Raw genomic sequence first — 14,972 nt, 5'->3', positions numbered from 1 at the left:
ACTCAACCAAAGTCTGGGCATTTGCACTTCCAGAATTAGGGAAGCATTCATTCAAGCTATGGAACATGAAGAAATACATGCTCATGATACCTTAAGTTATTCCAACAGCATGTATCTGTCTCACCGTTATTGTAAAAGACCCAGACTTGAAGGCTATGCAGGGGGAAGCAGGTCTTGAAATGCCAACATGGAGGCTGTACAAAGGCTTAGAGGGCTCTTCTGGAAAAAAAACACACATTTGGGCTTAAATCTGTGTGGTAAATTATCTGTTCTCCCCCTGGTGCAGGCAAGTAATTCCTCTCACTTTAATGGACAATTTTATGGCTGCTAATAACATTTGTAGCTTAGATAATGACAAGGATAATCAAATCTCATGCTTGAGGGCATAAACTGATTGCTGCGGGGGTTAGCAACAAAATCACCATTGCCATATATTGCACAGGTGTATTATGGGATAGATTTCCTTCCTCCAAAGTAGAAAGGCTTTGGTGTCTGCCAAGATAACAGATTGGATGATTGTCTGTGTTATGGAAATTGCTGGTTTGTATGCATGGGATTTAGGGAAAGAGGAGAAACCTCTTTGTTTCTGCATGACAGAATTTCCAAGGTGCATATTGATGCCTGGTCTAGTACAACTCTCTTAAAGGCAAGTTCAGCCTTGACCATAACAAAGTCCATTGTCAGACAGCAAATGCTGCTGTACATTTAGTTCAGTACTCAGAAACATCCACGGAGTACATAATCCCAGAGGGTGAGGGCTGGGAGAAAACCTCAATAAACCATTTGACCTACTTCAGGATGCTTAGCTCCTCAAGGGTTACTCAACTCCCCGGTCAGTTCCTGTATCACATCTCTCAGACACCCATTCCTAGGAACACATGGCTTGGAGGAACCTCAGCAGATAATCCAGTCCATTCAGGTCTGAGGCAGGCTGAAGTACACCAGGCCCATGTGTGTTGGACAATGGTTTAATCTGTTCAGACAAATATCCCATTACTGGCACTTTTTAGGTTCCCTATAGAACATGTTACAGCTGTTTTCACAGCTGATGATGAACATACATCTGTGGTGCTGAAGTGTAAATCTTGCATATTTATGTAGAAATTTCCTCTTTACAACCACCTTCCACGTGTTTGAAGCTGTTATTATTGCCCTCTTTATGTATTTCTCTTCCAAACTAAACAATTCCTGTCCACACTGAATATTGGTCAAGTTTTCTAGTAACATTTTGATTTTTCTCGTCGTTTCTCAAAACACTGTGTGCCCAAAACTGGATCCAGTTTCCGAGATGAAGCCTTCCCACTTTATCAGCATGGTGTTGCAGTACTTGCATGTAGTCAGTTCATATCATCTTCCTATACGTATGTTTGATATTTTCTTTTTCAGTGTAAAACTGTGCACTTGACTTTATTGAATGTCGTCATATTGATTTCAGACCATTTCTCCAATTTATCAAAATCGTTTTGTATTCTGGTCCTGCCCTTGAAGTACTAGCCATCCCTCTCATAATTAATATGTGTACTCTCTGTTCTATCTGACAAGCCATTAATGGCAAAACTGAAAATATCAACAACAAGACAGGTCCTTGTATGACTGTACATGTTATGTCCATCCAATCTGACAGAAAACTAGTGATAGTTACTTCTGCATTTTTTTATCCTATTGTGAAATTATCTGGTGGCAGATTTAGCAGGGGGACGCTGGGTTTGTATTTTCTGCCCCGTTTATCCATTTACCTGCACAGTGTATGTGCTTTTCACACATGTGATAAGTTCAGCCACAGTCCAGCCCCTAGTCCACAGTGTGTGTCTATCCAGACTTTGTACCCACCTGTGGCAATTCAATCCAGTCTAGGTTTTTTTACTGTAATTATGAGAACTCAATGCTATTATCATGCCATGCATGCAATAAACATCATGACCTACTGCTCCCCCACTATCAGTTGTTTACTGGGAAAAAAAAAAAAAACGAACTCAGAAATGTCCAACGTGAGTCACTCAAGAAAAATTTGGGTTTGTTCCAGCTTGTCCCTCGTTATCCCCTAGGTACTTTCATGCTGATTAACAGCTTGGTCAAATATCTTTCTGAAGATCAAATTTAGGTTGACTGAGCATTAACTCCCCATGTTCTCTCCTGTCCCTCTTTTAAAGATAGGCAGCATGTTTGTTTTTCCCTGGGACAGCCACTGGTAGAGCTGTTCAAACAGCAGCCATAAAAAAACTGGTGACACTGCTAACAGTGAGCAGTTGCTGCTTAGAGAAGAGGTTTGATTCTTATCCAGATATTCAGCTGGAGACAAAATTGTAGGATGCACTAATAATCCCTCAGAGAAGCAGGAACCTTCAGAAACAAAAAAGGACAAGATGAACTTACGTAGATCCCAAGCAAGATCCAAGACAAACTTCAAACAGCCTCTGGGTGTATGGAGCCATTAAAACTAAGGGAGGAGGAGGATAGTCCTTACCTTGCCTCAAGGCAGAACTGTATGCATAGGGCACTCTTGACAGATGCTTGTCCATCCTGTTCTGCAAGACCTGGCAAAGAAGTGTCCATGTCCTCCCCAGGCAATGTATTTCAGTGTTTCCCTAGTATCATTGTTAGAAAGATTTATTCTTTTTCCTCTGTGGCCACTCTAACACTACCTTGCTGTTGTTTAACACCTTTCCTTACTCAGTGTACCGCACTCAAGCTCTTCAGGAGCAGACCTGAACAGGAACAGTCAGGTTTTGATCATATTTTAAAGGGTCCTCAGACTGAATTCTTTTCAAAGAGAGCATGGAAATATTTTTTAACTTCTTATCACTCAACCTGCAGTCAGGTTCCAGCAAGTCACCCAAATTAAAACCACACACGCTCAAGAGCCAGCAAGTTCCATTGTGACACCTGTTGTTGGATATACTCAGAGCCAAGCTTGCATCTCATGCCTTTACCTTTTCAGTACCACCAGCCTTTACTGTGGTCCATCTTGAGAAAAGAAAAGCCTCCTGAAACATTTAAAAAGAAATCTATGTCATACCAAAATGCCAGTAGCTGATGTACCTATATCATAAGGACACTGACTTCAAACATCATACAGCAACAGCAATGAAGACTTTCTGAAAAATTATCTTTGGTGCCAGTCCCACAAGTCAAACCAGACCTGAATGCAACCCATACAGCATAAACTATCACAAGCATAGAAGTGGTATGAGGGCTTCTGAATGAAAATATCATTGGGGGGAATATTTGGGAAAAAAACACAAGTTAAGCCACTCTGAATCACACCTAGTGCTTTTCACTCATTAAAATAAACCTCTTAGACGTGCAGTACATTCATTAACTGACTTGCAACACCGTTAATTTGCCTATGTAAGTCTACATCACTAGGTATCAGCTTGTGCTATTTCCTCTGACTGACAGAGTGCACTCATTAAGGCAAACACATTGCTACTAAAGTACTAATTGTTTTGAAAAGTGCCCTTTAAATAACAGGCCTTTTACTACTAGGTAGGATGTGTTTTAAGCGCTGAAACCTTTGTTGCCAAAAGACTGGATGATCATTTATTCGTCTGTCAGACAAAAATACCAGAAAAGAATGAAAAAGCTGATGAGGCAATAGCATAGCCTGAACAGCAGCCAGCTCCTTTCTCTTCTTGGGATCTTCATTCCTACATGGAACAGCAAAAGAAGGGAGAAACTTTAAAGGAGAGAGGTTGAGAAGATCACTGAATTCTTCATATATCAGTTGAAAGGTCAGCTAAAGAATTCAGGTCAAATTACTGGGATTTCCAGGTGCTTTGGTACAAATCCAGTGTCACTGCTTTAACTATCAGTTGCCTAGAACCAGCCTTATCTCATTCCTAAAGCAAACAAACTGTAGATCGGGGGCATGTATAGAGCATGTGGCAAAGGGATGGTGGGTAAATCAGTTCAAATGTTGGGAGAGACTTTCTCTGCTCAAATGTTGGGCTCCACGCTTTCACATCCCAAAATAAGGGGTTTTTTCCTCTTTGGCAGTCTGGGGCAATCCAGGTTTTTCACAGCCTAGTATATGTGACAACCCTGAATAATGCTTAAAGGGCATCCTTCTACTGTTTCTAGTCCTCAGGAGAAAATAATGTATGCTTTATCCTATAAGGAAGTCTTCTAAAATTCATGGTCTACCTCTGGAAGCCCAAGAAGTTCTCAAAGACCAGAAAAATGTGGGTGAGCACTGAGCCTTCAAGTCACCTCTGCAAGTGTGAGTTGTTTTTCTGATGCAAGATTGTGATGGAGAGTTCAATCATCTTTATTTCATGAACAGTTTTAAAATATTTCTGATGCAGCATCTTACACGACGCAGCCTGCATGCAGAGCCTTATGGACAGAGCTCCTTCCTGCTGCTTGAGTTGATTTTACTGCAGAACAATATTTCATATTTACCCAGAACAAAGTTAACTTAAGAACTAAACTGCAGATTTTTAAAAATTATTACTGCCATAAACACTATTTTCACTGAGTGAAGTCAGATTTGTTTCACCATAACAGTTCAAATTATAAACAACTAATAGCAACTGTTCTGTAGTTCAAGCAACGGAGGTCTAGATCCTTGAAACAAGAATATTTAACACCTTTTCCTACTATGTCTGGTCCTGAAAAGTTCCATATGGGTATGAAATGCAGCAAAGTGACAACTCAAAACTCCAGTGGTTACAGTTTTGTTACAACAGTTAATTTCTTATACAGTTTGCATAGCCTTTGATGGTTTAAACATAGGAGGAGGACATCCTCTCCAGAAGACGTCAAAAGAAAAAAGGGTGGAAGAAATAAAATGTTCCATCTGCACCCAAAATACTTTTGTAAAGAGTTAGAGGTGGCACACACCGGAAATTGCTGAGAGTGCCAATTGCCTTGGAAGTAGATCTTTTATTTCTATCTTCCCTTCAATATGTCAAGAATATCCCTAAATTTGGAGTCTACGAGCATTTCCTCACAGCTAATCTCCTGCATTACACAATTAGAGAGAGCTGCAGCAGGTTTCATTGATCAATCTGTGCCCTAAAGCTCTCTGTGAAATTTTCCTGCCTGAGAAGGCTCACGCAGCCAGCGGAGGGAGCGATCCTCTTCTGTGGTGGGAGAGCAAGGAGATAACCAGCTTCTCATCAGATGCCTTTTAACCCCACTACTTGCCCGCTTGTCTCTGAAGCTCTTTTTTCCTGCTGGTGCAGGGAATTGAAAGGACAATACAGCCTATTACCTTCTAAGCATCCTAATCAGTAACAAATACTGAGTCCTTAATAGAGAGATTCCTTTCACAGGCATTCACTAATCACCTCCTTAATGAAAGCAGTTAAAAAGGACACTGAACCCTTTAACCAACTGATGACTGCATAAGCCGTTTGTGGCAATTGGCCAGATATATATAAGGTCATTTAACTCCTCGAAAACAAAAAACTGCCAAAAAACTTTGGAGGTTCTTCCCCCCAAAAAAACAAACAAAAAAAAGTAAGTGCACATTACACTTAAAAAAAAAAAGAAAAAAAAAAAAGAAAAAAAAGAAAAAAGAATCTCAGGGGATCAGAAGATGCTGGATCAGAAGAGGTTGTTAACAGTCTGGCAGTGATGAAAGAAAGGAAAACAGATAAAAAAAAAAAAAAAGAACCACACACCACAACAAATAAATGGAATGAAAACAACATTCTTCCTCAAGATTTCCCTTTGTTCAAAGGTTAAGGTGCACAGTAGACATGTAGTTTAGCCTTTCACTTTCAATTAAAAAAATACAAATCAGTATACATGTTTAAGTGAACGTACACTTTAACACCACAAACTCTGTTTGCTTCATTATTAAGGACAAATAAATCTGAAAACTGCTATAACAGATAACTTCCAGGAGTTGGTTTGTTATAAAATATAGCTCCTTGAATTGTAGAATTCTTAACAAATAATGATCTCATCCAAAACTAATGTGACTCAAAATATTCTCTCTGTTACTTAACGACAGACTTTAGATCAGGCCTTTATTTTTGGATTTGGTTTTTGTTTGCTTTTCTTTTGGTTTTGCCAAACATTCCCTTATCCATAGACCCTCTCACTTTAATCAAAGGAAATGTTATAGCCACAACACCAAAAATATCAGTGTTAGTTGTAGCTTATTAAGTCACAGACAGTTGGGAGGGTACAGTAACATGGTAATCTATTCAACTCAAAGTCAGTAGATTCCACAGACTATAATCCTGACCAAGTAACAAATTAAAATTAATTTGCATCACAGCAATGTCCATGTGTGATATTTCTGAAGTAGTCCATGGCTTCACTCAAAAATATCCAAAAAGAGGTGAATAAGCCTGCTACACACAGCAAACATCTGTTACAAGTCCACAGTTGAACTCATTAGTTCAACTTACAAGCAGCAAGGACTCTCACTTATTAGTTCTGCATCACCAGCAAGTGTCCTTGCTAACATCTGTTAGAGAGGAAGGGGATATTTCATGCAGCCTTTATCCATACCCAACCAAGGATCTTCAATAAAATCCGTAGAAAGTGGACATCTAATAGCCTAAAGGGCCTTTGACAAAAGACACATAGTAATAACAGAGATAATTAGCTAGAACAGTAAATGATCCTTCACAAAATAAAGCTCCAGGTTCTGCTATTATTGTATGTCAGAAGACCTAAGCTGCAGGAGTTTACTAGTATCACCTGAACTCATTACAGATCTCTGCCTTTGGTTCATCTCCACTGTTTAATCTGGCTGTGAACTGATGCCATGTTGCCTGACAGAGAACGAAGTGAGCTGTTTGGCAATTAGAAATAGTTCCCAACCTGAGCCTTCAGAAAGTCATTTTCTCTTCTTGTCTCTAAACTGAGGATAATTTTTACACAGAGGTGTTGTGAAGATGAATCACCTAATGTCAGTACAGAATTCTGAATATAAAGTACTGTGCAACTCCAGCTCAAAGCCATCAGAATGGCTTTCAGCATTTACGGGGGAATATGCTCTGGTACTGAAGGAATTGAGCACCTCAGCTCAGATTGCATTCAAGGAAACACAACAGCATCCTGGGCCGTCCTTTGTGCCAGACCAGCAGTGTCTGTCCCAAAACTCATGGTGTCCAACAGGAAAGTTCTCTGTTCATCAGTTTTTCTTTAGTCAAGCCTTATAGCTGTGAAGCTGTTCCCAGAGAAATCAGAGATTTTTATTCTTTTTAGTTGAAGCAGGCATTAGCCCATAGCTAACAGCTAAACTTCTTCCCTTATTTTCAGTTGAAAACACCTTATTTCCCTCCCAGTTCTGCCCTGCGAATTTCTGCTTGGCATCCTTTTATCAGCAGGATCATTTTCTTCTTCAGCTAACTTCTTTCCCAAAAGACTTACCAACACCTGTAGCTTGTAACCTTGACAGTGGGCAAACACAGATATTTCTGTTCTGACACTTGCAAAGGTACATAAATGGGTTTACTGCATAGAAATTAATCAATAAGCAAAGACCATAAAGTGGAGAAAATGGAATTTCAAAGATCTTTGATTTTCTTTCTCAAGAAAAAACAAATTAGCCCAAGAACTATTAGGGTTCAAGATGTAGAAAAAAGGATAAAGACTTCAAGAGGTCATCCAGTCCATCTTCCTCCCCAAAGGCAAAAGCAGCTATAACAATGATTCCTGAGAGATTTTTTTCTAATCTCTTTTTAAAACAGTCTCCTTAGGCAATCTCTGCTAGCACACAACCACCCTGACAGGAGGAAAGAGTTTTCTTCATGCTTAATCTAAATCCCACTTGCTTCAGCTAAAGAAAGAAGTTATGAATAGTTAGGAGCAAGTGAAAGAGCACCAAATACTAAAAAACTACAAGACACTAATTCTCAGTAATTCTCAGTAAGGAAATCTGCTGACACCATCACCTAGTTCAGTGGACAGATGTTTCTCGATGTTTCTCTAAAACTGTTTTCTGACTCTTGCTGGCTGTTACACTTGCACTGCCAGTGAGCCATACAGTGGGAAGTTGCAGGTCAGCATCACTCCGAGCTGTACTTTTTACTTGCTTATCAGTGATTTTTAAAAAGCTTTTGCTCAAGTGCCTCTGGCAGGAATGTGAGGTATCGTTGCAAAACCAGTCGTCAAGAACTCAAGAACTGTTTCCACAAACACATGAGCAAAGTAGCCTCAAAGACTCCTCTATGTTAGCAGAACAGTATTTTGGATATTTTTTTTTTAATCTCCAACAGACAAAGAAAATACTGTGAAATGATCTTGCAGAATTTTTTAATTATGCAGGGGAGTATGTGGCTCACTGAAGCTGACCTCCTTCTTGCCTGGGAGATGCCACCAACATTCAAGTCCTGATCATCCAGTATTCTTCACTAAAGCTTCAGATGTCATGAATTAATACATTTGTTACTTCATGGTATCTACAAGCATTCACCTCACCAGAAAATCTCGCCCTCTGCTTTCACATGAGTTTATTAATAACTGATTGGCTTAATCTACTCTGTGCTTGTTTGTTTTTTTATATGAGATATGACCTTCATGGTCCTGGAGAGTCATGAATGCAGCAGTTAATTGCCCAAAACCTTGTCCTTATTCTCAGTCTTTCCCTTTCCATGTCTTGTTTTCTTCCTTTCTTTTCTTTATTTTCATTGCAAGCTGTCCATCTGCCACAACTCCCTACTGAAACCTTTCCAGTGGACTGGCTTTATATATTACCATACATCAAAACCCAAGACCAGGCTCAAAAACCCAGAGGTTGGTCTTAAAGAGGGAGCACCACGGACAAAATAATTCACATGTGAAAACACTTTGGTCTTCTTCTGACCCAAATTAGAGACATCATTGTATTATTAATTTGGTGGGTTTATACCCATTTTACAGAAGGGTAAAGTGATGCAGAGAAAGAATATGAAGACTCAACTGCTATTTCAAAATGGATTTAAACATGTGTTTGCTTAGTTCATTAATGCAGGTTCAAACTCCCTGTCAGGCCACCATCTGCCAGAAAAATGCAATGTTCTCATCTGGATGCAGACAGTTCCTCAGTAGCCAAACAGCCATCAATAGGTGCCTGTTCCATTCACCATTACAGGTATTGCACCACATTGTTAAAAAAGTATTTTTTCTGTGTTCGCCAGGATAGTTCACTCAGTGCTTGTAGTAGGTTCAAAACTGAAAACAAAGGTCCAAAAGGTATAAAAAAAGACTAGCAATTCACAGTACAAACCGTTTTAATTCTGCTCCTCTTACAGTCACTTCTCAGGAAAAAAATAATTAAATAACAATCTTCAATCTGTTTGTTGTTTCAGTTCATTTTAGGGTGACATAAACAGCTTTCAGTTCCTACATTCTGCACAAGCCTCCAGAAATATTCAGTGTTTACTAGAGTTCGGTGGTGTTAAATCAAGTATGACTATCACCCTTTAAGGCCTAAATGATAGAGCGATATCCATACCAATAACACATTTTGACAGTGTTGACACCTGCCTACATAGAAGCAGTTTACTGACTCTTATAGACCTGTAGAAAAAGGCACTAAAACTTATTAGCAATCCTAGTAATAACCTTTTATTTTCAAAAGTTGGTGTTTCCCTTCATGCCTCTTGAAGAACTCTGTGGCATATCTCAGTGTATCGCGTAAAAGACAAGTAGCTGGATGGAGAATTTCATTAAACTACTCTCTTCCATCATTTTCACTGTGTAACTGAAAATGGATAGGAAATTATACTAGCTAACTGAAACTAGAACAATCTTGAAATAAACTAAGCAACTGGTGAGAGCCAAGAAAAGCTTAATAGTTCTTTTTGAGCACCTGAAAACTTTCACAGAATTCAAACATAACCAAAACTTTGTGAAAGATGATTCTTTTTTGTCCCCTAATGGATCTAAAGAGCAGACTCATTGAATGATGTAGCACCTGCTGTTGTCAATCTTTTTGTTCTTGTGTCAGTTGAAGGAAAAAAAAAAGGAAAAAAGAAAAAAGAAAAGAACATTGCACTGCAGAGTAGAAAAATATGGTATGCCCCAGGTGAAAAACAAACTGTTTCCATTTACTTGATTAGCCCTTGCTTCTTTGTTTAGTACTCAGCTTGACAAGCAAGAACCCACCACCACCCTCCAATAAAAGTCAAATGCCATAGATTTGAGGAAATGTGAGAGCTGACCAAATCTTAGCACTTCACCTCACACAGGAGGGTTTCAGGTTTTCATGCTCCCTTCCAAACAGGTCTTTAATGGTGTGTTTTCACGGGAAGCAACAAGCTGCAGAGTTTGCCCGATGAGGGGAGCCCGGAGCAGCGGAGATGGACGGGAGCTGAATCTTCAGCACCACAGTCCCAGGGCGCTGACGAAGTTGTCCCTTCAGCACCACGGACTGCGGACATTGCTGGAGTTGTCCCTTCAGCACCACGGTCTGAGGACACTGTAGGATCTACCCCTTCAGCACCACGGACTGGGGACATTGCCGAAGTTGTCCCTTCAGTACCACGGACTGGGAGCACTGGTGGAGCTCTCCCTTCCGCACCACGGTCTGGGGACACTGCCGGAGTTGTCCCTTCGGCACCACCTCCGGGGACACTGTTGGACCTGTTCCTTCAGCACCAGCGCCCGAGGACACTGATAGAGCTGTCCCTTCACTCCCCACGCCCCGAGGGCGAAGAGGGACCTTCCCTTCAGCACCACGGTCCGGGGACACTGCCAGACCCGTCCCTTGGGCAGCAGCGCCCGCCCCGCCCCGCCCGCGGCCGCCCCGCAGCGCCGCTGCCCCGGCACCTGCCGAGAAGCACCGGCCTCTTCCCGGCTACCGAGGGCAGTGGGCTGATGGGCCACGGCCAGCCATAAACGCCTTTGATTAAATTAAAGCTACAGTAGTTGAAATCAGCACAGCAAAGAGGTAATTGCTTCAGACATGTTGCTAGCACGGCAGTATCACGGAGTACAATTAAGTTAGACATAAATTAGTCTGCGACCACATTCATACTGCTCGGCTTTGTGGTCCTCTGATTCCTGTCACTGTTTTCTCAGAAGAGAAGTTTTGTGGAGATAGAGGTACCCATCCAGATTAGGGAAGGCATTCAGTTTTAAAAATCAGCCCGTTAGTTAGACACACTTTTGCTAGAGTACCTACTGACTACAGCATGTTCCCCAATGCATACCCCACTGCATGCGCTCCTGAAAGTCTGTCTGAAAGGTTTTAGAGGGAGAAGGACATGTATGTAAGAGCATACACACAGATTTTAAAAAAGGAATCTTCACTAGCGATTAATACGGACATTTAAAATCACTCCCCAGTGCAAGAAACACAGATAAGAACTCTTATTTTCCTGAGAACTTAAAAAAATAAAGTAATTTTTTCCCCTCTGTGAGCCAAATTATTTTAGGATAATAAGAAATTAAAGAAAAATTCTCCATGCTCACTTTTATAGACTACCAGTAGATCAGATATCATCAGGAAGCCACTTTAGTACAGAAGAGATGGTACAAAAAATAGCAGTGCATTTGGCAAGATGCAGATAGCAACTATTAATAAACTTTTAAAAGACGGATCAGATATCCTCCAGGAGAAGAGTTTCCCAAATGAACAATTGTTACAGAATGTCTGTCTTTCTACACCGTTCTTTATTGTTACTCTTCCTCCCAGTGGTTCCCTGTTGCTATATGCACTTTTAAATTTAAACAATTCTGACATCCCAAAGTGCCTCTGCCTACAGAAATGCATGCTATTCTCTGTAAGCTGAGGTGCTCCGAGCTTCCTAAACAAATCCCAGCTCTTTGCAGGAGAAAATGCTAAAGCTTCCCAAGCAAGTTGTACTTGTTTCCAGGTAAAACATGATCAAAACATCAAACTACTGTACAAACAGCCCTTTCCACCTGTCACCAACTGAGCTTACAAACGCAGCAAGTGTTGCAGTCAGTCTTAGGCAGGAGTACAGGGCACCATGAGTACACAGGCGTGTGCATGGAAGACTTGTTGTAATCCAGAGGGGTATGACAGTCCAGTATTCACTTAGCAGAAATAAGTGACAAGAGACAGGTCAAGGATGAGAGACCCAGCGGTCAAAGGAGGAAAGAGAGTTCTGACATTGTAATGAACAGCGGGAAATACAAATCATCAGCCAAAGTTCCATTCTACTTTATATTCTATAACCTATAAATATTTGCTTTTTATATTAATATATCTAATAGCAGAAAGGAAGAGGAAATTATTCCTTAAAAATTCTTATCTTTGTAAGGGCAAATAGGTTTTACACTGTCAGATGATCTTTCAAAGGAAATTTTTTTACTGCTCCAGGTATAATACAGTCAAATACAAAAGTAAGTAGGTACTTGTCAAAGGGCAGTGGACATCATGTTCGCAGAAAACTCATCATCTTCAGGTGGCAGTGTAAAAATTTCTTGTAACAAACCCTAAATAGTAAGAAGACCAAGTCGTTCTGTATTAATAAGAGCTACTTTCCTGTCCTGTTCTGTAAAATGCACTATTAAACAGCCACTGAGCTAGAAGGGTCTTTTCAGATCTCCCCAGTTGTTAGGGGGCTAGAAGTTCTGGGAGAAGAACATTACAAACAGTCTCAATAAACTCACCTTAAAGAATACAAAACCAGGGAAGAAAATCTGCCTATCCAGCCAAAGCTGGAGTTGTAACACAGTTCTGTGTGCACATTGCAGCCTCTAGTCTTCGTGGTGTTTATTTTCATGGCAGGGAAGCAAACTTTGTGTGAAATGCTCAGCTTTAGCTGCAGGAAGCAGGGAAGTACAAAATGACAGCCCATGGCTGTGTCCACTGACTGCCCCTTGACTGTCCTGGGAAATGGTACATCTGGGAATCTGGGCATCACAGATGTGACAGCAGGCAACATTTTGCCTTTCACACCATGTGCCCACAAAGGGTAGATGCAGACTATGACCTGTTGACACATCAGACACTCCAGCTGCAATAAAAACTTCAGGAACACATTGGGAATGCCCAGGAAAGGCCCAGCAATGGGACAACAGCTGTGGGAACCGCCACCGCAGCCCTCGCCAACACCAAAACAAAGTTTGCTAAAGCAGGGCTACGCTTGGCTACATCAAGGTCTCTCCCAGCTGATCTAGTTCCCATGTCCTCTTTATTTTCATTCTCATCCAGCTGCCTTTTGCCCAAGTTTTCCCCATGTCTCTTAAGCAAAGGTGCAAGAAGGAGTGCGGCAACAGGGCCTTCTTCCTGAGGGGAACCCCAGCAGAGTGTCACCCTGCCTCTTCCCCCACTCTTCCTCGCCGCCCAAGCCAGAGTTCCATGGTAGCCACCTGGCCACTGCCAATTCCCCTTGCCAGAGCAGCCCCACTCCTCCCCAGTGCCACCCAGGAGATGAAGGATCCATCTCCAGGGGAAGAGGTGCGGGACACCGCCAAGTCCAACAAGTGCCCAAGAAGAGCAATGAATTACATAATAGAGGAGGGAAGAAAGAAATTCATCCAGCACTGCCACCTTTGCATGTAACAGCCTCCTTGCCCCTCTCCCTTTCTCCCAACCCGGGGAGCATTTGCCCCAGCCCCGGTCGTGGCCCCATAGGGCCTCCCCGAGTGGAGACACTCACCGATGGTCGTGATGACCGTGATGGCAAAGTAGAAGGAGCCGGCGAATTTCCACTGGACTCCGGCTCGGTGCGGCTCGGACTGCATGATCACCAACTCCAGCTGCCGGTAGTCCTCGCTGGTGATGTTGTACTTTCCTTTGAGCCGGATCTCCTCGGCTTTGAGTTTCTCCTCCTCCCGCATCTCGTTGTCGGACTCCAGGGCATCAAAGACGGCAGCCCCGACCAGCAGGTAGGTGAACGTGCAGATGATAAGGGACAGGGTCCGCACGTTCTGCCTCTTCATGGCCGCCAGCAAGGGGCGAGTGAGGGGACCATGTCCCCCCCTGGCCGCCCGGGGATCCGACAGGCCGCAGCAGCCACAGCAGGGGAGCAGCCGCCGGGGGGGCTGGCGGCGCCCGCCGCCGCCGCCGCTGCCGCTGCTCCGGGGCAGCTTGTGCTGCGGCGGCGGCCGCTCTCCGCCCGCCTGCTCGGACTCCTGCGAGGAAGAGAGGCACAGGAGGCTGCTGGAGCGCCGGGACCAGGTGCCCTGAAGCCGGGAAACTCTGCGCAGGACCTGCCCAAACCAAGCCGTCCCAGTGCGCAGGGCCATCCAGGGCACCCCCGCTCCTCCCCAGCACCGAGGCCAGGGGCAGGGGGTCCCCGCCGAGGGGCCGGCGGCCCCGGCACGGAGTCCTGCGGCGGGCTGGTCCCCCCGCGAAGTTGTCGCGGCGGCGCGGGGAAGGGTCGCCCGCAGCCCGGGCGGGGCGCGGCGGGGAGGCGGAGGCCGCCGCCGTCCCAAGTTTCTTCAGGCGGAGCGGCGGGGCCGGGGGGGGCCGGGCGGCGGCAGCGCGCCCATCCGCGGAGGAGGAGCGGGGAGAGGGGCGGCGGGCGGCGGGCTCCGACCGTCGGGGACCCGACCCGACCCGGCCCCCGGCTGCCTGCGGGAGCGCCGGCCGGGCGGGTCGGGACGGGCTGGGCGCTCTCTATTCTTTCCGCCGCGGTGCGCGGCGGGCGGCGGGGAGCCGGGCGGCTGCTGCTGCTGCTTTTGCTGCTGCTTCTGCTGCTGCTGCTGCTACTGCTGCAGGTGGCCGCGGCGTGGGCAGCGGAGCGGCGTCCGGCGCGGCGAGGGCGGCGGCGGCGGCGGTGTCAGGCGGCGGGCGCGGGGCCGGGGGCAGCATCCCCGGGCGCGCCGGGCCGCGCCGCCGCTCCGGCGGGAGGCGGGGGCGCCGGGCCGGCGGCGTGGCCCTGGCGGCGGGAGCCGGCGCCCCGCGGGCGGGAGGAGCGGCGCGGAGCCGCCCCGGCCGGCGGGAGGGCGGGGGAGGCGCCGGCGGCGGCCGCGAAACGAGCACCTGCCCCGGGGCAGCGGCGGGGCGGGACGGCGGCGGAGGGCGCTGGCTCCGGCCGTAGGGCTGCCGGGCGGGAGCGGAGAAACGCCGGCGGCTACCCCCGGGGAGCGCGGGAGGGCAGCTCGGC

At 44.9% G+C, this 14,972-nt stretch overlaps 1 protein-coding gene across 1 annotated transcript in view; it reads right to left on the bottom strand.

Annotated features, from left to right (window-relative positions):
- KCNK9 (potassium two pore domain channel subfamily K member 9) overlaps positions 1-14,572 on the bottom strand; it is an 86,874-nt gene extending 72,302 nt beyond the window's left edge. The window contains exon 1 of the mRNA XM_027721164.2: positions 13,521-14,572. Within this exon, the coding sequence (XP_027576965.1) occupies positions 13,521-14,109 (589 nt within the window). The 5' untranslated portion in view covers positions 14,110-14,572. The remainder of the gene's footprint in view (positions 1-13,520) is intronic.
- Positions 14,573-14,972: the final 400 nt, after the last annotated feature.

Source organism: Pipra filicauda, unplaced genomic scaffold, assembly GCF_003945595.2.
Source record: "Pipra filicauda isolate LSUMZ 115617 unplaced genomic scaffold, ASM394559v2 scaffold251_size2273266_pilon, whole genome shotgun sequence".
NCBI classification, from domain to species: Eukaryota; Metazoa; Chordata; class Aves; order Passeriformes; family Pipridae; genus Pipra; species Pipra filicauda.
Note: the sequence above shows the minus strand (reverse complement) of the source record. Positions and strands in the feature narration are given on the sequence as shown.